Source organism: Enhydra lutris, unplaced genomic scaffold, assembly GCF_002288905.1.
Source record: "Enhydra lutris kenyoni isolate GAN:26980312 unplaced genomic scaffold, ASM228890v2 scaffoldscaffold16, whole genome shotgun sequence".
In the NCBI taxonomy this organism is placed as follows: domain Eukaryota; kingdom Metazoa; phylum Chordata; class Mammalia; order Carnivora; family Mustelidae; genus Enhydra; species Enhydra lutris.
The window spans coordinates 21,252,947-21,279,519 of record NW_019154100.1 but is presented as its reverse complement, the minus strand read 5'-3'; the positions used below and the strand labels follow the sequence as shown (position 1 = coordinate 21,279,519).

Sequence of the window (26,573 nt, the reverse complement as noted above, 5' to 3'; positions counted from 1 at the left end):
TCACCCATTCCTCCACCTCCCCCAAAACCCTCAGTTTGTTTCTCAGAGTCCACAGTCTCTCATGCTTCGTCTCCCCCTCCAATTTACCCCAATTCTCCTTAACTCTTAATGGCTGTTCTATTATCTCTCTCTCTGTCCCCTTGCAGCCTTTGTCCTTGGCTTTATATCAACTTTAATAAACATGATCTACACTTCTTTACTGATTTGTCCAGACCTGGTCTAGACTTCCAAGGACAAAAAATAACTACTGTTTTGGGCAGCTTTTACAGTATGGCCACCTGTGTATGAAGACTTCATAAGTTAAAATCCTTCTATCTGGCTTAGCCTGCCAAACAAAAAAGGTGCTTATTTCTAAAATATTTAGAAGAGAGAATGACCTTTTTAGTTTTGTTCTCAGAAAGAAATCAAGCACATTTGCAGACCTAACTTGGCCTTTACCAACTCTTAAACTTGACCTGACTGGAACGTGGAAGTAAGTCTGTTTCAGTTCAGACTTGACTCACTCTTTAACTCTGTAGGTAGGACGCTGGCACTGGCAGTTAAGATTGCACTGTCTTGGAAGGGAAGCTGCTGCTTCTATGACTGTGGTCTTTGTTTCTCATAGTTGTCTGACTGTGTCCTAAGCTAACCCAGATTCAAGGTCAGGTCAGTCTCCTACTTCCAAGACATGAGTGGTAAATAACGAGTTTACAAGCAAAAATCTTTCTTTATAGTCTGCTTTCCGACCATTTGTTTTAAAAAGTTCTACTGCCAACTTCTGTTCTCAAACTTCAGACACCTAAGAATGATGACCAAGAGGGACAGAAATTTTGGTTGTGTCAATATGTCCCAGGTTCCAGGGTTGACATTTCTCAGTCTACATAATTATAGGAAAAATGATCCCATAAATGGATATGGAGGAGGCAGACCTTATGATTCTGCAGAACTGGAGGAAGGCCATAAATTGAACTCCATGGGAATAGTGTCAAATGTTACTGCTGGAGAGTGTCATGGTTAGACTTTACAGAAGACAAACCAGATACACTTTGGTAAGCAGAATCTTAAAGGTTTTTCTTTTTAATTTTAAATAGCACATTAAGTAAATACCTAAAGTGCACATATCACACCAATAAGAACAGTTCTCTACACTGAATGGTCATGCTACTATGGAGGCTATTAGTTAATATGTGCTAAAGGGATGTGTGTGTGTGTGTGTGTATCTGTCCCTCTGTCAGATCATCCTATGTAAATAGAAATCTTTATATTGAACACACATTAATTAGTGCATGAATGTGGTTTACAGACCAGACATGGGCAGTTTGTCATCAGCCTTTAGGTTGACTCTGTTCATTGGCTGCCCCATCCCTGATGCAACATCATAGGAGGCTGCTTTCCAGTGGTGCTTTCCTAGCAGCCCTCAGCACTGACACCCCATTAGAAGGGGTGCCCGAGTGTTTCTTTGTGCCACTCTGTGAGAGTGGTAGCTACTTGTCCAGCTGTTTAGTGGTATGGCATAGCACTATATTCTTTATGTTCTAGCATTGTGTTTTTATCAAGGATACTTTTTTGTGGATCTTAATGGAAATTAGGAAAGACAATGGAAGCAGAATCATATTTTAAACCGTATCTTCAGAACTCTCTTTTGTTCTCATTTGCTTTAGTCCTAACTGCCTCACAAATCCCATGTCATTAAAAAAAATGTGCTACCAAGACAAATTAGTAAAGGATTTAATGTTATATAAGTGTGTGCATTCTGAAAAATTCTATTCCTTGATCTATGAGCATGGGCTGAGATTCTTACTTTTACTACTGTTACAACTGCAGGTAACAGAAATGATGAGGTAGTATTGCTAAATAGTTACTGGAAATAAAGTTCCAAATTTCCACAGCACTGTTACTTAATAGCAATGTGTTCTTAGGTTGAGGTTCCATTTCTTCCAAGGTAACATAGGGCTAACTATACCTATATCAAAATATTGATATGAGCTGAAATGAAAGCAAGCATAAGCATGCCAAGCATAGTAGTTAGGATAAGGTAGACACTTAGCAAAGGGACTATTATAACTTATTTATAATTAATATTATAATAATTTATATGTGTATATGTACACACATATATATACACACATCGTATATATAGATCTAGCTCCAAAAAAAGGGAGAGGTGTTATGTGTCTTTAAATTTGTTGTAAATAGGATTAGTTGTATTTAAAATGAAAGTCCCTTGGATCATAAACACAAAGTTTTAAAAATATAGCTAATATATAAAAATAACTATTAAATAAAAAGCTACTACTTTTATTTTGGTTATTTAAAAATGACTCTTAAAAGCCAATTTATTCAAATATACACACATCAGTTCAATCTGTGACAAATACAATTCTGGCATGACTATAATTGATTACCGAAAATCTTACAACACCTTCATTTTGTTTCCAGTTTTCAAAGTGTACCTTGACTTAATCTGAATATTTTTCTGATTATTTCCCAGAATTAAATGTTTCTGACGCATGTAAAATGACCTTTATAACAGTCTGTCATAAAGTATAATAAATATCTATCATCAACAGGATAAAGTAACACAAAAATCAGGAAACTACATATTTGTGACTGTCACTTAGATATTCTTTGTTTTAGATGATCACTTATTCATATATTTTGAGAATGTTTAATCTATAGAAGTAAGAATTGAAAGAAAATGGACCAAAAAACCCCCAAAAAACAAAAAAACAAACAAACTATAAAAGGCCCGTAATAGCCCGTAAGATTCAACATTTAGATTGGGATCTTTCCACAAGTCAAGTGATCAGAGAAAGTGAAATTTTTGGAAACATTCCTAATGTTTTTCTGCTCTGAAGTCTACACCACAACATTCAAATTTAAAGGATGCCCAAAGTTATCTGGAAGAAGGAGCATCAATTAAAACTGATAAAGATTGTGGTCCTTGATATTCACAATCAATCATTCTAGATTCTGTTAGGACTAGACACACTGATTTGTGAAGAATGGAGAAATGCATTTTTTTTTCAGAGTATCATTTCCTTAATTGCATTTACTATACATATTAAATTAAACTTGGATAATTATGTAAAGCCATTTTCTTAACAAAAAGATAAAAGTGAACACTGTTACAATGAATAAATACTCACTTTGATAGCAGTCAAAACCAGACAAATTGAGCACAGACAGAATAAGTTTTAGAGTATAACTGGATATTCCTTATTCTATGTGTATGTTGTGGCATCTAATTGTTACAGATATCTTCAAAATACATTACCTGATCACTGAAAGCTCTTTTTTGCACAGCAATTTAGCATGCTATCATTTGATGTAACAATAAAAATGAAGCAATAGATTAGTGTTCTAATCACTTGCTGTTACCTAGTTATTCCAAGTTTTGATTGAGGGCTGTTCTCTAAAGGCTCCTATAAATATATAGAGAGGGAAGAAAATGAGGCACAGGAAACAAAAGCGAAGTCAGTTAAATTTTAAGATAGATTATGTAAAGGGGCATGGGAGAAAAGGCAGAAGCATGGGAAGCTCTTTGGAAAAGGTAGATCAGAGTAGGGAAGTTCTGAAGAACTAGAGATATATTATGAGAAAGCTAGTGACTGAGGGCATATTGCAAAAACAAAGGGAGCAAGGAAATAATAATACAACTATTTGTATTTTCCTTTTTCTTCTGGTTCCCCCCCCCTTGGACTTCATAGAAACATAATAAACATAAAAAACCACATTTTTAATTAACGTTTTGCATTTGTTGTTTTACTTAGCATTTAGGTTTTGAAACATAATGTTACTGTTGAAATGGACAAAAAAGCAGATATTATTAAAAGAATTAAAATAGCTAAAATAATTTTTATGCAACAAGTGCATATTTCAACTGTGCTTATATACAATGAGTTGAAAAATTCACCTCAATATTTGTGGTTTGCTACTAAAATTTGCTACTAAATTAAATACAGAAAATACTACTCTCTAGCAGCAACACCCAACCTAGAGTATTTTTCTTTCCTTTGTCTTTCCTTTTATATTATTTGTTTCAAACTTGTAACAAATAAGCATTCGGGCCATGGAAATGAAAATGAGTATCTCTATGGGAAAGAAAATTTTTGTCTAAATAGTTTTGTCACTACTTACACTTGAAAAAATATACGCCCATATTTATGTTTGGCCAAAAACTGCTTGGAGTCCTTCCTTTTTTATCTTTTCTGTTAGCTGTTCTGGTGATTAGTCTTGATAGTCTTAAAGTATATTTGGAGGAAAAGGCAGTGGTACAATAATGTTCAATATTTATGTAGAGACTCAGAAGAAAGGGTGAGGAAATTAAGACATTTTAAGTAAAAAAAAAAAAAAAAAAAAAAGTCTTTGCTCCCCAAAAGAAGAGCCTGAGATAGAGATTCGTGGCAACAAATCTATTGAGAAGAGAAGTAAGGTAAGATCGGAAAGAAAAGGCACAAAGATACTATTGCAGTCAAGCTCTGGTCTTAACCTGCCTGATTATCTACCCAGAACTTGGAGCACAAATGATACCACAAAATTGTCTCACTCTGGGGCAAAGTGGAAGTCTGGCTTTTATACTCTCCCATCAGTTATTGACTGAGGGCAGCACAGAGAGGGCTGGGTGTTGGGGTGGCTTAAACTCTACACATTGCTCAGCAATGTGTCTCCCTTTGTTGGAGGCCATTTTTCTGAGAATGTGGCAGCTGTGAGCCATTAATGGCTAGAACTCAGAGCAACTGGGGATGGCACACCAGCCCTATAAATGGATATCTAATTTAGTAGCAGCCATCTTGAGCACTAATGGAAGGGCTAAGCATGGAAGCCAATGCTAAGATTGGCAAAGGTAAAGAGGTCCTGGCCCCTCACAGCACCATGGAGTTGCTGCCTCCATTCTGGGTTGTCTTTCAGAACTGTATCCTTTTTTCTTTTTCTTCTTTAAAAAAGTAATCTCCAAACCCAGTATGGGGCTCAAACTCAAAACCCCAAGTTCAAGAGTCCTGTGCTCTACCAACAGATCCAGCCAGGTGCCCCACTCAGAACTGTTTCTGATGTAAGAGGAAAATTCACCCGAGTTTTGAAAGATAATGAAAAGACTTGAGCAGTATTAATGTAAATGATTTTTTAGAAATGTTAAGCCTAACATTACTTTACATGACATAGACCAGCCACTCTGAAGAGACACCCATTTTGTTTTTCCTTGGAAAAATAAGACTACGAGACAGTCAGTTCCTGGAAGACAGGTGCTTATAAATATTTTCTTTCTATCCCTAGTATCCAAGTCTAGCATCTGGTATATACTCAGTAAATGTGTGATGAGTACATGATATTCTAAGCTGAAGTTGACCTGGCAGTCTAATGTCTTAGGTTTTTATAGCTCTTGATAATCTACATTAAATAAAATCTTCATTTCTAAAACCAATTTATTGTAAAAGACAATAAATATAATTATGCTTACTGGATGAACTCATATCTGGTTGAGTTCATATCTAGACGAATTCATCTTGATGTTTTCAAATGTGAAAAAAAAAACCCAACATATAATGATGATTTTCTTTCTAAAGAACCCTGAATATGTGACGGGAATGATACTAAATTGAAACAGCACTTCCTAATGCTACCATTATCAGATGCAAAACCACCAAATTCACTTGCTGTTTTTTTATTGCCAAGATCTAAATCAAATTTCAATTCAGCAAATATTCTTTGCCCCTATAAGGTTGAGTAGTTTTTACTGAGCACAACTTCCTTATAATGCCAATGTTATGAAATAGCACTAATCTCTTCTTCTCATTAACCAGGTTTATTAAGTTTTTATTATGTGTAATCTTTATGTTTCAGGGAAAAGTTTCAACCTCCCTTGTTACATAGATAAAATTCATGTGAGTTCAGTAGGGCTTTATAAAGATTTTTGGAGAACAAAAGCAGGGGGAAGGTCACTTTCAATGCAGGGCAGGTTGAGAAATGTTAAGGCATTGCTGCTAATTCTGATGATGACCCCATCCCCACTGTTTCCTTAAGGCATCAGCTAGGCCAGAGTGATTTGTTACAAAATGAACGAAAGGAGTTCCTGCTTTCCTCAAAAATAAAGGGAGCTGAGCTGCAGTGTTGCATTGGGCTTCTCAGCCTTCCAACTCTTCCCTGCTCCCAGAATCCAGATGTAAGCTTTGCATGTTCCCCTTCCTGGGAGAGAACCAACTGTCAGAAGGGTATACAAGTTGCCCCTCTCCCCCACCCCACTCTTCACCTGAGCGGATCCTGGCTTTTCCTCCTCATCCTCTCTACAGTGCCTGGTAGACAAGTGCTACGTTGAAGAATACAAACCTCTTGTTAAGACTTGCCCTGTAGCTTGGTATTACAGATGTGCTATTAGTGCAATAAGGTGAAGGCTGTCTGCCCAGAGAAATACATAATTTATATAAGAAAATAAATTTCATAAGTAAATTGCCAAAAAATAATAAAAGAATAAAAAAAAAAAAGAAATGTTAAGGCAATGCTACACATTCCATCTGTCTGCCCTGCCCTGTTTGGGGCAATCCCAACATGAGTCAGAATTTAAAGTGGGCTGGGATGGCATGAAGCAAAACTCTAGTTCATGATGGAATTTACAAGAAGAACCATTGTGAAGCCACTGATGACACTCATTTGTGTTGAAATGGGCCATCACAAGAAGGCTGGTCTGGTGAGGTCATCGCAGCCTTTCATTGTGATTCATTTACACACGCTTCAGTTAATTGAGCTTTGAAAAAAATCTGATAGCAGTATACAGTGGACGATTGTATAAATTATGCTCTACATCAGAACACTTTTTAATTTGAAAGAGGGCACTATTAAGTACATGGTATAGCGGTATAAATTCAAACTTCCCTGGCAAGCTGAGTTCTAAGGTTACCCTAAATGCACATTACTTTGGTGGCGTAGAACAAGAAATGAAAAAAATAAACAAGGCAGACCATGCTAAGGTGATATATAGGAAGTCAGGAGAAAGGGAATGACCTGAGTTAGTGATGAAGGAATCTATTCACGTGAAGGTGGGCCTAACAAGTTTTGAAGGACAGGTACACTGCAGAAATCTGGTTGAAATTTGTGACTGTTTTTAGATTTAATATATGAACATATTTATGTTTATGATATGTTATATGTTATATATTTTTACATATATTCTTACATGTGGGAAGGAGATGAAAGAATACATAGAATACTTGTTTGCTTTCAAAAATGACTTTGCAGTTGATATGATTTTCTACACAGTGAAATTTCTCTTGGTGGCCCAAGCTTGTTTTCAATTATGTATAGCAAGACTTATTCCTGAAGATGATAAAATTCAGTTTTGCAGTTGCTCCCTTACCTGAGCACATCAGTTTGTCTTCTGACACTTACTCATCTGGGGGAAATTTGTGAGGAAGTGAGAGAAACTCGGGAAGAAAGATGGGGTCAGAGCACAGCATCTCCCAGTATAGCCTTCCTTCTTCAGAATTAGAACTTCAACAAGGATCAAAATCTCAAGATTCAGGGAGGGCTCCAGAGGCCCCTCTAAGGCAAATTCTGGTTAAAGCTGCATTTGTCTAACTTGGAAAAGCAATATTAGTCATGTGCTTTGTGTCTTGTTTTAACTGGAACTTTTCCATACATTCCAACTGTCCTGTTTATGAGGCACACTCCCTTTTTATAAAAGCCAAAATATTCACCGGTTTCCCACTCTGTTTCTCTAAATAATGTTTTTAATCTAACATACTAGAGTTCCAGGGGCTCTTCCTATTTTCCTCTCCAATTCTTGGCAGGTATGAATTTCCTTTCTCCCATTAAAAAAAAAAAGAAATTACATGGCTATTCATGTCAAAACCTCAAATGCCATAGTCAAGGATGTAAAAGAAATGCCCCAGGATAGTAGCAATGCATTTTCTACGTTACATTTTTTAAACCTGAAGTCACATTGCAGGTGTGTACTTGATTGGAAAAACAAAGAAACACTTGATATTATAAAGAATTTTGTTTGTTTGTAAAAAAATTAATTAGGAACCCAAGTGAATTTTAGTTCATTTTGCATTTAGCTTTCCTGCAATTAGATTTCAAAGACCAGAAAGGTATTTATATTTTCCTCTGCCACTTCAAAAAGCAAACCTATATATACAATAGGATAAATTAGGGAAAATAAGAAATAAATATTAAGTGATTACTCAGTTTTGGGTCCGCTACTGAGCACTTTATATGTATTATTTCATTGAAAGTTTAGAAAAATTCTATGAAGAAAGCATGCCCATCTGTAAAGATGGGGTAACTATAGCTAGTAATTACAGAGAACAAATTGGAACCCAGTTCTGATTATAGAGACTTTTCTCTTGAATAATGTCCTATATGGAATAGAGAATAGCATAAAGACAATTATGCCAAAGTATAATTTAAAACTCTTGCCAATTAAACTATTATTAGTCCTTAAGTAATGACTCAATAATAATTCCCATATACCTCAAGATAATTCTTTCATACAGTAGTATGTCATTACTTTTCCTATTATCAGTCCTACTCTTGAGATGAGGATGTTAGATTGCTCCAATAGGATTTTTTTCTATCCTCAGTGCCAAAGATCTCCCTAAATATACAGTGCCCTTTTCAAAATTCATTTTAATTCCTTGTACAAGGAAACTTTGAGTTTTAACACCGGAGCTCCAGCCTGAACATCTCATTGAGTGCTGAATGCCTAAATTAGATTGGTTGGCACTTTTTCAGCACAAGAGAGAACTTACCCTTTTACAACTGTGTTTCCCCAGCCTCTTGCCAGGGGACAGCTCTGGGCTGCATGCTAATTAGGCAGAAGCACTTGAAATGGTGTTTGCAATTGCTATTTCCATTTGTGAATTTCCAGTTCTGTCCAGGAAGCCAAATCTAGAACAGGGAAGCAGGCAACTTTTTCTTGTCCATAACTGCCTATTCTCTGACCTTGGCTTGATATTCTAACTTTTCTGGGGTTTTGCTTCCTGGCTGATGTGCTCTCAAAACACTTTAAAATACAGAGTCTGAGTTAAAAGAGCATGATTGGTGGAGAATATTTGCTTTATAGCATTGCATAGTTCTGTTAGTTTACGGAAATATCTTAAGATACAACTTATAATATGGAGGATTTATTTTAAAAGTCTCTCCTACCCCCAAACCTGTATATTAGGTACATCCAGTTGCCCACTGGTTGCCTGGTAATGCAGAATCATTCACTGTTTTGTTTTAACACTGTCAGCTTAGAGGCACAGCAAGTTTTTGAAGGGTAGAGATGTTCTTTATGCTGGTTGTAGCAGTAGTTCCACAGGCCTCTACATCTGTCAAAACCCACTGATTGGAAATTTAGAGAGATGCAGTTTGTCAGTGTAAATTATATCAATACAGTTTATTTAAAATTTGCTTTGTAAATTAACTTAAGATGGAGTATTTTTTATTCAAAGGATAATGAGTACACAGTGAGGAAATTTATTTCTTTCCTGATAGTATATACAAAAATATTAAATTACTTTATGTGGTTTTTAAAAGGTAAACCAATGACACATCACATAAATCCTCTGACTTATAGATACTTACAGATTAGTTGGTGGGTAAGTAACTAAAGTCATTTATCCCTATACTCTACTTATCTGATTTATATGACTTCCATTCAGATCAAGAGATAAGTTATTTTAAACCTCCTTAAAACAGATTTAGCTCAGTTGTTGGATTATAAAATTATTTTTCAAATTAAAAAATTATTTTTTATATTCTACCAGGAACTTCTTAAAAGCCTTTAGCCATATGAAAAATTGAGAGACGTGTGTAGTAATACCAAATGAAAGATTAAATATCTTAGTAATTAATACTATTATTGCTGATAATACTAATACAAGTTAAAGTACACATTAATAATATATTTTACTTCTCTTTTTTTTTATATATTTTATTTATTTATTTGAGAGAGAGGCAGTGAGAGAGAGCATGAGCGAGGAGAAGGTCAGAGGGAGAAGCAGACTCCCCGTGGAGCTGGGAGCCCGATGCGGGACTCGATCCCGGGACTCCGGGATCATGACCTGAGCCGAAAGCAGTCGTCCAACCAACTGAGCCACCCAGGCGTCCCGATAATATATTTTATATTCTATTCTCTATAGTAAAGTTTCTTCTATCTTCAGTGCCAAAGAAGATCCAAATACTTAAGTGTTTTTTATGAAATTCATTTTACTTTTGGGTTCAGACAAAGAAAATTCTGAATTATAATGAAAAGATTTTCACCTGTCTTATAGGATATAAATTTAACCTTCTATAATACTTTAATTATCTTGAACTATTTCAAATAATAATTGTCCAGTTTAATTCTGTTGGGTAGAATTTGACTAGGTACTCCTTTATACATAAGTATTAGTTGACAATATTTTACCTCATTGCCTTTAGTGTGTACTTCCTAACAAGGATATTCTCTTATAAAACCACCAAAGAATTGGAGAATTCAGGAAATTTAATAGTGATACTATATAATGAACTAAACTATAGTCTGTATTGTTCTATGAAGCTCTTGTTCTATATTCTTTATATGTTCCCCAAATGGTCCAGCTACTACTCCTCCTTCATCAAAACTTAGCTTTACCACAGTTCATCTTTCTTTGAGCAAATCTTCAACCAATCCTTTAGTCTTGTCTTCATTCTCATTGACTCCCTACCTCCCTGTCTTTCAAAAGTATCAATTTCTAGTCTTTCAAAGTCCTAAGCTCTTATTTAATTTGACCCTCCCCATCTTTGTTATTACTAGACACTTTCCTAAATTTTACAATGTATTCATGCCCTTGCTTATGGTTTTTGGGTTCATCTGATCCCATGTAATCATCCAAATCAGCCACACATCTCACTGCCTCCAACTGAGGCAGAGCCATTAGCAATCCCTGGGGCCAAGGACCGTGGGTTTTTTGTGGAAATTCTTATGCGGTATATTCTCATGAAGGGCCACTGGATCATGAAATCATGAAAATGATATCTGACCTTTTTTTTAAGATTTTATTTATTTATTTGAGATAGAGAGCATGAACGAGGTGGGGGAAATACAGAGGGAGAGGGAGAAGCAGGCTATCCACTGAGCAGGAGTTTGATGTGGGGCTCTGTTTCAGGATCCTGGGATCATGACCTGAGCCAAAGGCAGACACTTAACTGACTGAGTCACCCAGGTCCCCCTGACGTCTGACTTTTCATAATGCCTATAAGTCCATCTCTGCCCCATCAAGTCATCAGATAATCTAGTCTATGACTGTTCTCAGAGAGAGAACAGAGAGTTCTCTAGTCTAGTCTCTAGTCTCTCTAATCTAGTTCTCTAGATTAGAAAGTCTCTAGTCTCTCTAATCTGTTCTCTCTTTGAGAACAGAACTAGATTTTCATCAGATAATCTAGTCTATGACTGTTCTCAGAGAGCATTGACCTCTGGCATCGATGCTATGCTGACCTCCAAGTAGCCAAGGGTCAGTCCTGGTATATCAATACCATGTGCACCCTTACAGGGAGCCCTGGCCTCATTCTCCAGCCTTGCTGTGCTGCCTTCAGGAGGACGCAGGACATGCTCAGGAACCCACACCCCTCCCCTGCCCCATCATCATCCCATGAAATGTAACCAAACATTTTGTGGCTTTGAATTCTTCAAGAGGCATCAAGCATGCTACATCTCTGAATTGGAGACTGGTACTAATAACATTTAGTCCTTGTGTCCCCGTTACCTACTTCAGAGGTTAGGCACTATGATTATATTATGTTGGCCCTCACCTTAAAGCTCTGTGTCTAGATGGTTATGGTTGAAATGCTCATCAAAAGGGACGTTTTTAACCAAATTCAGAATGCCTGAAACTTACTCTCTTCTTGAGGGTTGTTTTTTTTTTTTTTTTCCAGTGTTACTATCTTCCAAATGAATTCCTTTGGAACTTAAGCCTCATCTATCATTTCTAGAGGGTTTTCTTTTGCAAATTACATTCTGCTTGTCTTCAAGTCAATAAATTCAGTGAAAGTTCAGACCAACTGTACACAAAGACCATAGAGCAACACCTTGGGAAGTAGGCTTTATACTATAAAAGAGACCAGCTAGGTCATTTTTTTCTGCCAACAATACAGTTCTGCTACAGTGAGTTTTTTGTTTCCAACTAGAACAGCCAGTTCTACAGCAATTCCTACACACCCCAAAACTTTCTCACATTCTTTGCCCCCTGCTATCAAGTACCTTCCACACCAGGCATAGCCAGTCCAGCCTCCTAGCAAGCTGGCAATAAGGAAAGACATTTCCTAGTTTGTCATTCCTTAATGTACCTATTGTCAGCCTAATCTTGTAGAATTTTGAATTTTTCTTTTAATTATTTTTTTTAAACATTTTATTTATTTATTTGAGAGAGAGAGAGACAGTGAGAGAAAGCATGAGCGAGGAGAAGGTCAGAGGGAGAAGCAGACTCCCCGTGGAGCTGGGAGCCTGATGCGGGACTTGATCCCGGGACTCCAGGATCATGACCTGAGCTGAAGGCAGTCGCTTAACCAACTGAGCCACCCAGGCACCCCGACTTTTAATTATTTTCTTTGTACAACATCATAATATTCTAAATCTACTCTGGAGCATAGTGGTAATCCTTCATTCCATAAGGAAGAAGATTTCCACCCAGCTCCTTTCTCTACCCAGTATCTGTCATAGTTACTAGGGCATTACACTAACTATATGCTCTCCACTGAAATCGGGAAAAAATGCTTGTATCTGGGAAAACATTTGTAGTTCAATTCAGAGGATAGGACCCTGATACCATATGTATATGTGTAACAAACAGTATCTGAACTGTGGCTGCACTTTACTGTTGGCATATCTTGAAATATCAACTATCATAAAAGGAAGCTGGGTCCCAAACCATGCAAAACATCAAACATCCCTGGCCAAACGACTTGGCCCACTTTACATACCTAGTAAGACATATTTGGTACATTTATTTCTTTAGAGCTGACATTTCTTCTCTTTTATCTTCCTGCCTTCATTACCAGACTTTCCCTATACTTCTCAACTTGGTCTTTCCCATGTACTTTGGCTTGAATTAGCCTTTGGCAGGTACTTTTCCTTTCTTCATACAACCCAGGGACTATGATTTTGAGAGGCAGTTTTCAAAAATCAAACTGCACCAGTACTGACCTAGAATAGCAACAGACTGTCTTTGACAACAGTATTTGTTGATTAAAACAAAACAAAGTAAAACAAAATAATAAAAACACCTGGGAAAGAGAGATAACACATCTCTAAAACCACTATAGTAATGATGGTTGGCTGATTGATAAGGTTATCATGGAAGGCCACTTTTTAAAATCTTTTTTTTTTTCAATTTTTTTTTTTTTAATTTGACAGACAGAGATCACAAGTAGGCAGAGAGGCAGACAGAGAGAGAGAGAGAAGCAGACTCCCTGCCAAGCAGAGAGCCCAATGCAAGACTAGATCCCAGGACCCTGAGATCATGACCTGAGCCGAAGGCAGCAGCTTAACCCACTGAGCCACCCAGGCACCCCCACTTTTAAAAATCTTATATGTTGTTCTAAAATATGAACATTTATGAACTTTGAATAACAACCACTCAAAAGCACTTTTAGAAGTCGTCTTGAGTATATATACAATAAGACCACTATAATTTAACATGGCAATTCTAATTTAATTATCTTATCCTTATTTCCTAAACTAATTTTAGTTGGGAACTTTTAAAAAATGACTTGGGAAGGTAATTTTATTTACTTATTTATTTTTAAAGATTTTATTTATTTATTTGTCAGAGAGAGAGCACAAGCAGGGGGAGCGGCAGGCAGAGGGAGAAGCAGAAGCAGCTTCCTCTTGAGCAAGAAGCCCGATGTGGGACTTGTAGGACTTGTGGGGCTCTATCCCAGGACCCTGGGATCATGACCTGAGCCAAAGGCAGATGCTTAACCAACTTAACAACCCAGGCATCCTGGAAAGGTAATTTTAATAAGTCTGTTTAATATTAGTAGTTTTCTCAAATGATTGATCCCAGCCAGTACTTTTGTTGAAAGATAGGAATGTTTTAATTAACTTATAAAATCCCAATGGAAACCATTTTGACTTCCATTATTTTTCTTTGATACAGAAACTACACTAATTTACTTACTCTGAAAACAGAAAGAAGGCCACATTAAGATTGATTTTTAAGGAGAAAAATAGGGCTTTAATCCATGAAAGCAGTATGGAAATGTTTATTTTACCTATTCATTCACTTATAGATATTAAATATATGCCAGCTGAATAATTCAGCCAAATTTGGCTAATTCATGTAAGTAAAATTTTCCTTTCTGTGACATATTTTAAATTAATAAGGGGAAATAAAAAAGAAAAACTAAATTAAAAATATGCATACACTAGACCCTTACTGTAACTCTCTTGGCAAGAAAATAGGATTCAGTGTAATCTGTTCACATCTTAGAGTTTACCAAAAGACATTTAGTTACTGACAAATAAAAGCACCTTGACATAAGATGGTTTTTCTTATGCAATAAGCACTGGTGTTTTCATTGTTTGTCACTCTCCCTAGAGTAATATATAAATTACTATACAAGTCTGTCCTTAACTTTTTAGGGCCCAAAGCAAGAGTAAAAATGGTGATGGGACTAACAGGACTAAATATTTAACAGTTAAAACTCAGGCTAAGAAATCGTTAAATATGGGGCACCTGGATGGCTCAGTCGGTTAAGCGTCTGCCTTCAGCTGGGGTCATGATCCCAGAGTCCTGGGATAGAACCCTGCATTGGGATCCCTGCTTGGCAGGAAGCCAGCTTCTCCCTATCCCACTCCCCGTGCTTGTGTTCCCTCTCTCGCTGTGTCTCTATCAAATAAATAAATAAAATCTTTGGGAAAAAAAAAACCATTAAAATAAGTTATATTTTCTTATCTTGATAAATATACACTGATAATGTGCTAGAAAGCCAGGTTGAATTTAGAATTTCAGACTCTTTAGATTTCTGTTTGGCAACTTGGCAGTATGTAAAACCCCTCCAGCCCCTGATCTGCTTCTCTTCTCTCTTACTTCTAGTTTTATTCTGCATTGCAAGTAGCCTATCACTGGCCAGCATGAACACTCCAGTGTGCATTTCTAAGCTCTGTTTACTTTCCCTCTCTTGGAGTTTGGCATACAGGTGGCACAGTCTACCCACAGGGTGGCCCTGAAAGTAATTCGGGGCTGTTTGGGCAGAGAATCCTGGAGATGATCTAGTAGGGCACTGAAGCCGGAAGAGTCATATAGCATGGATAAGCTAACTGTGGGGAGTGCTAGAGGAGGGACTCTTCTCACCCCTGGTAGATAGTCTGTAATGATTGAGGGTGTGGAGTCACATTACTTACTAGCTAAGAGATCTTGAAGAAGTTATTCAGTATTTCTTTAATTAGTCTGCTTGACTATAAAATGGGAATTATCAAAGCCCATGTCTCAGAGGGTTGTGGGCATTAAAGGATATATTTTTACCCTATATGTACAGAAGGGTACCCGGCATACAGAAAATACTTCACAGCTGCTCACTATTGTTATTCTTTTACCTCCAGAACCCAGAACTGTGCTTGACACAAAGCTATAGATGTTTTAAGAAAATATGAATGAATGATTAAATGGATTAGAACAGTCTGTCTTCAATACCATTTTTAGTGTTTGGTAAATGACTATAAAGTCCAGTTTGTATGATCTAAATAGAATTAATTTTAAAATACAGATTGAGAGTAAAGGATCAGGATTATTTTTTATACTTAACTGTCAACAATGAAAGTAATTATCACAGAAATTCAGAAGGAAAACAATTTTATAAAATTATGACATCTCTATATTGATCTCTGCTAAAGATTTTCCTGTAAAGCCAAGAAACTGCTTTCTGGGTGGACTGAGTAAGCAGAAACAAGTGTCTTTCATGGCATCAAAAGTTTCATAGTAAAACTCACTTTTATTTTTTTTTTAATTTTTTTAGAAAATTTTTTAAAGGATTTTTTATTTTATTTATTTGACAGAGAGAAAGATCACAAGTAGACAGAGAGGTAGGCAGAGAGAGAGGCGGAAGCAGGCTCCCTACCAAGCAGAGAGCCTGATGCAGGGCTCGATCCCAGGACCCTGAGATCATGACCTGAGTTGCAGGCAGAGGCTTAACCCACTGAGCCACCCAGGTGCCCCTAGAACTTACTTTTAAAAGAAAACTGTATTTCTTAAAGTTCAAATTCTAATGAGGATTAGAGTTAAAGAAGCTTATTTGCTTAGATACCCAATTTTAAGCTAATCATTATTATCCTCCCCTCACTCATTGAGTCATTTATATCAAATAGTTTATTAGGACCCTAGTGTGTGCCAGGCATTGAGACACAGAACAGTGAGTTTTCTCTCTCTCTCTCTCTTTTTTAATATTTATTTATTTGAGAGAGAGAGAGAGAGGAAGGGGGTAGGGAAAGAAGGAGAGAGAGTCTTAAGCAAACTCCATGCTGAGCATGAAGCCCAATGCAGGGCTGGATCTCAAGGCCCTGAGATCATGACAGGAGCCAAAACCAAGAGTCGGTTGCTCAACCCACTGCACCACTCTGGTGCCCTGCAGTTTCTCTCTTAAGAAGGTCACAGGTGGGTGTGGAAATGGGATGTGAACAAGGATTCAAAGGGTTAGGCATGAGATGCTCCGGAAGGAATTTGTCTGCCACGTGGAACAGCCTGAAGACACTGGGACCTATAGGAAGGAATAATGTGGACAAAGATTTGAAATGTTGGAGATTGGTTAGGAAGCCCATAGAATGAAGGATATGTCAGTCTTTCTCCACTCTAGTGGCATTGTATTAAAAAGAGGAGATAAATTTGAGAAACCATTATGGATGAAGAGCTGATGTGTTCAAAAAACAAAAAACAAACAAACAAAAAAAAAAAAACCAACTCCATTTTCCTTAAAACATCTTACCTAGTCTCACCCATTTATTTATCATCTTGTCACCCCTTCACTACTTTACATCTTTTCTCTTCCTAGCCATAAGTGAGAATTTGATCAAGTTTAATAGCAAAGGAGAAGAAAATTCCTATTACTGTTATCAAGTTGGAAATCCTAACATACCTTTCCCTACTTTTTAGAAGAGCTGAACCATAGGAAAGATTGTGAAATGCCTTAAGTGGACCTAGAAAGAAACAATTTAAGAAGTTTAATGTCATCTTTCTAAAATAGCCTGCTCTGACTTTCATATATAATAGCAGCATATCTCATTCTGTCTCTCTCAGGGCAATTTCTCATTCTGCTCTATTTTTTCTTCTTTTTACCTTGTGTGTGTATGTGTGTGTGTGTGTGTGTGTGTGTGTGTGTGTGACATATACATGTGACAAAATATATGTTACATTTTTATGTATAAAATATATATTTTATCATATAATTGTTTATATATACATATAAGCACATGCATAATACAATTATTGTCCTCTTCAATCAGAATGTAAGCAACATGACAGCAAGAATTTTGTTTTGCACTCTTACTGTATTCCTAGTGCTTAGGTAGAGCCTTTGATGTCTCAGCATCAAACTTCTGCCTGAAGGAACATAATCCCTTGTGTTCCTTGGATGGCTCCCTCGAAGAAGACTGACAAGGATAAGAAGGGCTGTTCTGCCCTTAACGAGATGGTGATCAGGAAATACAGTAAGGGCATTCACAAGTGCATCCATGGAGTGGACTTTAAGAACCATGACCCTCAGGCACTCAAAGAGTACCTGGAAATTTTCCATGAAGGAAAAGGGAACTCCAGATGTGTGCATTGACACCAGGCTCAAGAGAGCTCTCTGGATCAAAGGAATAAGATATGTCCTACACTGAACGTGTATTTGGCTGTCCAGAACACTAAGGATAAAGATTTACCAATTAAGCTCTATATTGCTGGTTACCCATATACCTGTCACAGCCTTCAAAAATCCATATAGTCAATATGGATGAAGACTAACTGCTGACTGTCAAATAAAAATATAAAATTGCAAAAAAAAATCAATAAAAAATACTTATGCCTGAAGAAAACATAGCAGTATATTCCTTTAGCCTAGTACATACTGGAAATGCACTAAACAAGCAATACTGCTAATCATGGCTAATCACAGCAAATATTTAACAGCCAAAGAATTACCCACTTTAGTTAAAAACTCATGAAGACGAAATAATGTGAATATATTAAACAATATAGAGTATTAAGCTATAATAGAGTACCTCCAACCAGGTAGAAATGTCACAAGTCCTATGATGATCAGCAGTCTGACTCATATACTGTGATTTTGTCCCTTTGAACACTTTTGACTGAACAGGCTACCAAATACTTAGTAGGTCAGTCCCCTTTTCTTTCTCTCATAACCACAAGTCATACACATCTGTAATGCATTGGAAATCCTGTGTGAGGCATAGTTACATTCCAGGTTACTCCCATAAAGCCACATGTCTTTTCTCCATTCTCACTATGATAGGAAACTAACCATAGTGAGGCGTATTTAAGATGAGTTGAGAGCACTTGGGAGCTTCCACCAGAAGTATGCTTTGATTATGCCCCCAATTCACAAATCAGTATATTCCCATCTCTAGTTACTCTGTGCCAGTAACATTGTTACAGTGTTGGACCCAGGAATCCCCACAGGTGTGTGAAGGTCCTCCTTCATCTGATAGCCACAGTGAATGTATAACTTAGAGTAACATCCGGAAATTTTTTAAGAAGGTAGGAGGCAACATGACAGTTCTCATCTTATCTCTTCGACTTAATAACTAGGTGACTTTGAGCAAATTATCTCCTCTGTGCTTCGGTTTTTATCATCTCCAAAACAGAGATGATAATTCTACCTCTCTTAAAATATTAGTATGAAGAGTCAATTAATATGGTGAATCAGTTAGATCAGTGAGTGGTATAGAGCGAGAGCTATCCAAGTGTTTCATTTTTTTTTTTTTAAGATTTTATTTATTTATTTGACAGAGACGGTGAGAGAGGGAACACAAGCAGGGGCAGTGGGAGAGGGAGAAGCAGGCTTCCCGCTGAGCAGGGAGCCTGACTCGGGGCTCGATCCCAAGACCCTGGGATCATGACCCGAGCCAAAGGCAGCGCTTAACAACTGAGCCACCCAGGTGCCCCTACCCAAGTATTTCTTACATGACATGAACATTATACTTTCTTTTCACTACATATAGAAGTCACACTTACATGACTTCTTTAGGATAAAATTGGAAAAATGACATTTTTAGAGAGTAACAAATAAGTCACCTACTTAAACTCAGTAATTTAATTGTTTAATTTAATAAAATGCAGTGTGAATCATCATAAAATATTAATTTTGTCTGCTTTTATTTTATAATCAATATACAGCTTACAGAATGCATTTCATATATAATTAGAGAAGATACACAGGGCTCAGCATTCTCATGTTGGCAAAAGTCTAAATGTATAGATTTGGGCTGCAACAGGGACTAGTCCTGAGGACCAAAAAGGACTTAGACATATACAGTACAGGACCGGTTATGAATGTTGTTAGGTTATTTGATGAACATATAAAAAGACTATTTCCTTAGGTCGGTTTGATAAGGTAAGATTCAATAATATCACAAGTCACTCACCATTTTTATACAAGTTACTCAAAGAGACTCCCCAGCACCATTTAAACAACAGAATGTTATACAACAGGCATTTTCAAGTGGGATGCTTTGAGCATCTTAGCTTATTAAGTACAAACAAGAGAAAGACTACATAACAAATGGTTTTTTACTTTTCAAGAAAACTGATGGGCCCTGCAGAGGATTGGCTCCTGTTTCTTAGCGTCTAAAGAAACTTACATCAAAACAATACCTTCTGACACCCAACTAGTGAACACTAAAATGACTGTGTGGGTGGTAGTGCTGGTGAACAAAGTGAGGAATTTAACACCCAATTATTTATACCTGGACAGGTAAAATTTAACAGGGGTGGCAGAAAAGTCTCTAAACTGTTGAGCAACAAAGACAAAGTTATCTCAAATACCTTATTTGTTTTGAGAAAGTTTCATTCAAAATGGGGAATAAGAAAATTGAAAATGCAATCTAGTGTTGCTATGTCATATTTCTCATGCCTCATAAAAAAATTGGAATGAGAACTAATTATTGTATTTATCTTTTATTGCCTATATGAAAACCTATTCAAAGATGACCTTTATTCTCTTAAATAATACCTCCCAATTCCCCTTTGTTCATTAAAATTATTAACTAATTTTGTTTTTGCTCTAATTAAGGCTTAATTAGCTTACCAGGTATATATGTTCATGAATGAATAATTTATCTTTAAAACTTAAACATACATTGGAAAAATTTAATCAGCTAGTGATTCTCAGATGACTCTTTTATACCTGGTCAGTCTTATTTTTTAAAAATATTTATTTGTTTATTTGAAAGAGAGAGCAAGTGGAGAGGAGGGACAGAGGGAGAGGGAGAGGATCCTAAGGCAGACTCCCTGCTGAGCACAGAGCCGGAGAGGGGGCTTGATTTCAGGACCTTGAGATTTTGACCTCAGCTGAAACCAAGACCTGGATGCTCAACTGACCGAGCCACCCAGATGCCCCTGGTCAGTCCTATGTTTTAGAGTCCTGTATATATGGTTCTACCACTTGAAGATATGGTATACTTTAAAAAAAAAAAAAGGAAGAAGTTATAAGATTAATTCAACTTTTATCAAATATGAATGGACAAAAAAAAAATCACAGCAAAATTGGCTTATTAGGCAAATTTTTCATGTTTATGCTAAATATAGAAATACCTTTATTTTTCTTCTGGGAGAAGATTCTGTTATTATCTAATAAATATAGTGAGACTTGATTCTTCAGTTCATTTGTTTGTTACAAAGATTAGAGAGGTTGGTAGAAAATAAATGAAGCCTCATCTTGGAATGAACAGAGAATGTGATGACAAAACTGAGAAGAAATTTACTTATTCATTCTTTCACTCAACAAATACGTATTGAGCATCTTTTATATAACTGGTATTTCCATAACTAAAATGAGAGCAAAGTACCTTCCCTTATAAGCTATAATGTAGTTGCTGAGTTGGGAGCAAGAGAGAAAGATAGTAAACAAATACATAATATATCAGGGATGCTATAATATATAAAAGAAAAGAAGATCCAGGGTGAGGCACTAGATAGTGTTGATAAGGAGAACAGAGAGGGCCTCTTTGATAAGATATTTGAATAAACATCTGGAAGAACTAAGGGAGAGGGAATTAGAAATATATCTCATGGAAACACATTCCAGGGAGAAGAGGAACAGTGAGTTCATGATTGGAGGTAAGATCATGCATGGTACATCCAAAGTATAGCAAGAATCAGTGTTGTTAAAACAGATTGAGAGGGGAAAAGTGAGTAAGAAGGGGAGGTCAGAAAGTCATCAGGATCTTGGAAACCATGTAGAGTTGGCCTTCAATTTGAGATAGATGAGAAACCGTGTAGAGTTCTGAGGGGAGGAATGAGAGAACCTGAGGCACAGTTTAAAAAGGTAAGTCTTGCTGTACTGTGATGCAGAGAAGACAGTTTAATAGGCATTCAAGAGTTCAAGCAAAAAATGGCATGGGCCATAGTGGTGGCAGTGGAGGTGGTACAGTGACTGTAGAATGTGAGGGAAACAGAAATCAAGGATGTCACCAAAGTGTTACCCTGCACTACTGGAAGTGTGGCTGATCACTTAGTGAGATGAGGAAGAGTATGAAAGAAAGAAGTGTGGCTGATCACTTAGTGAGATGAGGAAGAGTATGAAAGAAAGAAGCAAGCTTGGGGGAAAAAAATTGGATGTTTGGTTTTGAATACACTAGGGTTGATTTTGCCTTTAGACGCACGGTGGAGATGCCCAATAGGTAGTTTGCTATCCCCTCTGGAGATCAGAAAAGAGGTCAGGACTGGAGTTGTCAGCATACAAGTGGTATTTAAGACCCAATACTGCATTAGTCCATCTGAAGACTCAGTATATATCTAGAAAAGAAAGTTTGAGGACTGAGTCCTCAGCCACTTTGACATTTAGAGTTGGGACAGGAAGAAGAAGCAACATAAGAGAGAGAAGGATCTTGCTTAACCAAGAGAATGTGAGTTCAGGAAGTCAAGGAAAGAAGTGTTTTGAAGGAGGGAGTGGTCAACAGTGTCAACTTGCTGACAGATGATAGGCCAGTGGGGTGAAAACCATAAACTGGCTATCAGCTGTGGCAATAGGGAGGGCACTGTGATATTAACAGGATGGTATCACTGCAGAGGTGATTAACACAAGCCTGACTGGAATGGATTCAAAGAGAAGGTAAGGAGAATTGGAGACAGCAAGAATGGACAACTCTTTTAAGGATTTTTTGCTAAAAAGGAGAGTGAGAAATAGAAGATGAGAGATATTACAACATGTATGGATATGCATATGCTATAAATGGCCCAGTAGAGAGGAGAAGAACTGAAGAGTCCAGAGACACAGGGAACAATCCTTGAAACTGAAACCTAAAACAAGTTATACCTGTGATTCCACTGGGATAAAATAATTGATGTTTGTCTGGGGAAGTAGATTTATTCATGCTATTTTTTTTTCTTTTTCATATACATGCATACCAAAAAAGCTGTTACATATGCATAGTTTTAAGAGAAGTATTTTTAATGCAGCCATAACAGAATCATTGAAAAGTAAATGGTTGAAACTGTCATTATCTTTGCTTCCTTTGTCACTTCTGCATTTCTTCCTTTAAACATAGTGAACATTCCTGAAGCCCTAAATTTCAGTTCAAAAATTCATGCTGTGAGACAAATGATCATGTGTTTCTCCTCTATTAGTACTTTGATTTACTGAAATATTTTAGGATAAAATTATATGAAATTTGCTTCAAAATAATCTTATTGGGGGAATGAGATGAAATGAGTAGGGGAAGAGATGAAAAAAGTTGGCCCTGAGTTGATACTTGATGAAGCCTAGTGATGGGGGTATGGTGATTCCTTATACCATTTTCTCTGCTTCTGTATGTGTTTGAAAATTTCCAAATACAAAGTTAAAAATTAAAAGAAACCTACTGTCAAAACCGTACTTAATCCAAAGAAATCCATTACGTGGTGAAATTTCTGATAATGTGTTAACAGGTGAAGGAGCCACTTGGGGGCACAAAATTTCTCCAAATCATAATCGGTTCTTTTGCTTTCATGTATATATATGAAATACATATATTTCATACACAGCACTAACTTTTTTTTAATCAGAAAGTGTCTCAGTTGCTTTAAGATAGAATTAATTTGGATGCTTATTGTACAAATATTTTGGAAGACTGGACTTCTAAAAATGAAGCCTTGATTCTCTTAAATATCATCTTACTTTAGGTAAGCATAAAGAAATCTCAGAACACTTGTGATATGAAATATGTTCTGAGGTAAAATAATGTTATAGTTACAAAACAATGCTAATCCAGCTGATTATTATTTCAAAGTTTAAATAAATATTTGATTATGGACAGAAGGTAAAATTACATGGCAATAATAATTAACACTTTTTAAAAAGTAAATGGTAATTTCTGAAATTTGTCACTCTTATATTGCTATATAAAACTTTAGGTAAAAAAAAGATTTTTAACCTTTCAAAGTGAGCAAATGCAGAAACAATAGTGTTGCTACATTAACTCTTCAAATATTAACCACTAAGTATTCTTTAGTGTTTTCCAGTTACTCATTAACCATTTTATACTGTTATTGTTTCTCTAGTTGTTGGTGATTTCCACCAGGGAAAGTTGAAAAACATTTTTCTAAATCAGAAAAATGGTCAGATTTATTAACAACATCCCCCTTGCTCACCATTTATTCATTGTTAAAAGTCCACTATGTATTTGGGACCTATAAATCCTACTTCAAAAATTAAACCCAAAGTTATGCTGTTGTGCAGTTTATGGTTCCTTGTGTATGACTTTATTGCCCTCAACATTTCCCTGGTGTAAACTACTGAGCAAAGGAACAAGATTTCTTTTGTAACTGATACCTAGATTTCTATTCTGCTTTAAGCGTCTAATTTGCACTGCGAAGACATATAATTTGAGACATGTAGCTATATCATGAAAGTACAACAGTTTACGCTGATCTCTAATTTTCTTAGTTGTACTGGCTATAATTTAAATTTTTTGCATGATTTTAACTGCAATGCAAACCAGTATACATCAGAAACCTTTGTATATTGACAGTGACTGGGAAAAGGATGCCTTGTTCCGATTTCAGATAAGCATTCCCTTTTCACAACTGCAGGTGCAAGGGAGCGCATTCATAGTATTTACTTCAAACCAATTACAGTTACTGAATGGAAATACAATGCTATTACATGAGAACTTGACTGATCTTTACAAGCACAATGAATATTTTAAAAATACTATTAGTAGTAAATTCTAGAGGCAAGTAGCATGTTTTGTCTAGGTACTGGGGACAAAATATACTCTGTTGACACAGCCTTGATCATTTTGCTTTTGTGTGTATATGTGTGTGTATTTACTAAATCTAGAAAAATACTTCATCACATATTAACACAAGGTGGAATTATACTCAGTGGAAAATCTGCTGCAATCAATGCATAGTTCCACTGAAGAGATAATTGATAATGAACGTTACTATTTCCTATGCCTTCAAATTTCACTTATTTTGAAATAAACATATAAGCCAAAAAATAACCACAAGATAAAAATTTACTCTAATTGCTCTCATTTCACATACCTGGGTAAATCTTTTGAAACAAATATTAGACAACTATATATGCAACAAATGAGTGAAGCTAACTGGATATTTACAGTTAAGCTCTTATTTGTAAGATTATGACTTGATTGTTTTTATTAGCTTCAGGCAGAAACATGGCACATCAATTCGAAGCATAAGAGAAAATTTTGGTCTACAAAACAATTACAACTCTACTTCAACAGGCGAGTTCAGAGAAACGTGCTAACAGAATTTAAGGGTTTGATGACTAAAGGCAGATAAAGCAAATAAAAAAAATTGGCAATAATCATTGCATTGGCAAAAATAAATGTTTGGCCTATATTTAAAACTAAGAAGAGTTCACCCCAGATTGATGAGTACTACTATTACTTACTGTATGTTTTATTTACTGTTTACTAACAATCCAGTACAGCCATCTTAAATTTTCATGTAATTCAAAATGCCTACATACCTTTTCATACACTATTTGACCCGAGCTTTTGTGATTTAGCATGGGAGGTACTGTCCTAATTTGTAAAATAAGGACAATATACATTATTAAAAAGTATCCTTTCCAAATCAAGGCAATTCTGATAGAAGTGGCTTGCCTGGATTGAAAGCTGTCAATCCTGGTCTAGGTTTCTGTCTGAGGGTTTCAGTCTCAGGGGCTGATCCGATTGAGAGATTAATTAGCTAGGCTTTTTTTTTTTTTTTTTTTTTTTCAGCTGAAAAAATGGTGACTTAAAGAGTATTTTGCGAGTGTGTTTAATTCATTCAGGCTAAGCACAATGATAGAGGAAACTTGTATGCAGCCATCCTCTTCTTTCATGGACTCAAACCCAGAAAACTCACTCCCATTGTAGCAGTGTACCTTAGCCTTGAATCAAATGCTAGTGATAGGTGGATCCACATGCAGAAAGATGGGGGTACCCACAAAGATGCCTTCAAGGAGGATGCCTTCAAGGATGGAGCAGAGCCCCTGAACTCGCTTAGGTAAATATGACCTTTCACTTTTCCAAACTTCCATTCTATTACTGCTTCCCCCAAATCCGGGAGCAACACACAGAGTCTCCTCATACAATGTTATTGCTGTCACTCCGGGGCACGGAAGTACTTGACACCTGGCCTCCCTCGGGCCACCTGAATGGAGGACGCTGCCACACACCCGCCCTTCTGAAGTTCTCAGGGCGGATGGAGGCTGACATTGGGCCACTTACCTGGCCAGTATGTTCTTCGTCACAGCCCCAGACCTTTGGGGAAGAGAAGAAAACAAAAGAAAACAGAACTTACCACTCTGGCCCAGTCCAAGAACAACTAAAAACACCCAGGCCGCCCGAAGGAATGAGGCAGGACCTGGCCGGCAGTTTTGCAGGCAGACAAATGCGGCAGTAAAAAAAGTCAGGGCGGAGTGGCACATAATGCAAAGCAGCCCGCACCGCGCCCGCCGCCTGGCTGCTATCCGGCTGCGCGCTGGCGACTCCTGGGCGCACCTCGGGGCCCGCGGGCCAAGTATCGCTAGGACGTTTCCCGCAGGCCCAGCAGGCGGACCCTGCGGCTCGGAGCAAGCGGTGCAGGTACGCTGGCCCGGACACTGCTTGGCATCTCAGGGCCCCAGAGGCCCTGCCAGCTCGGCTCTGCGGGTCCCGCGATCTCCGCGAGAAGCACCTCCTCTGACGGTCAATGGCCCGGGGCGGCGACGCGAGCGAAGGCTACGCAGCCCGCTCTGGGACAAAGAAAAGAGCTTTTGTTTCTCTCCGGCCGATGGGGCTTCTGCTGCATAAATCAGCTTAGTGAACAGCCAAACAGAATCAAACCCAAACAAAGCCCGAAGCCTGGGGGAAAAACCAGGCTAAAGTACTATCACTGGGTGATGCTGCATCTGTGGGAGGGGACGCCGGCGAGGCCGAAGGGGAAAAAAGTCGATGGCGCATCAAT

General features: G+C 37.2%; 1 protein-coding gene across 1 annotated transcript in view; it reads right to left on the bottom strand.

Moving 5' to 3' along the window:
• LOC111147337 (integrin subunit beta 8) overlaps positions 1-26,055 on the bottom strand; it is an 80,761-nt gene extending 54,706 nt beyond the window's left edge. The window contains exon 1 of the mRNA XM_022503329.1: positions 25,929-26,055. Within this exon, the coding sequence (XP_022359037.1) occupies positions 25,929-26,055 (127 nt within the window). The remainder of the gene's footprint in view (positions 1-25,928) is intronic.
• Between the last annotated feature and the right edge of the window lie 518 nt (positions 26,056-26,573).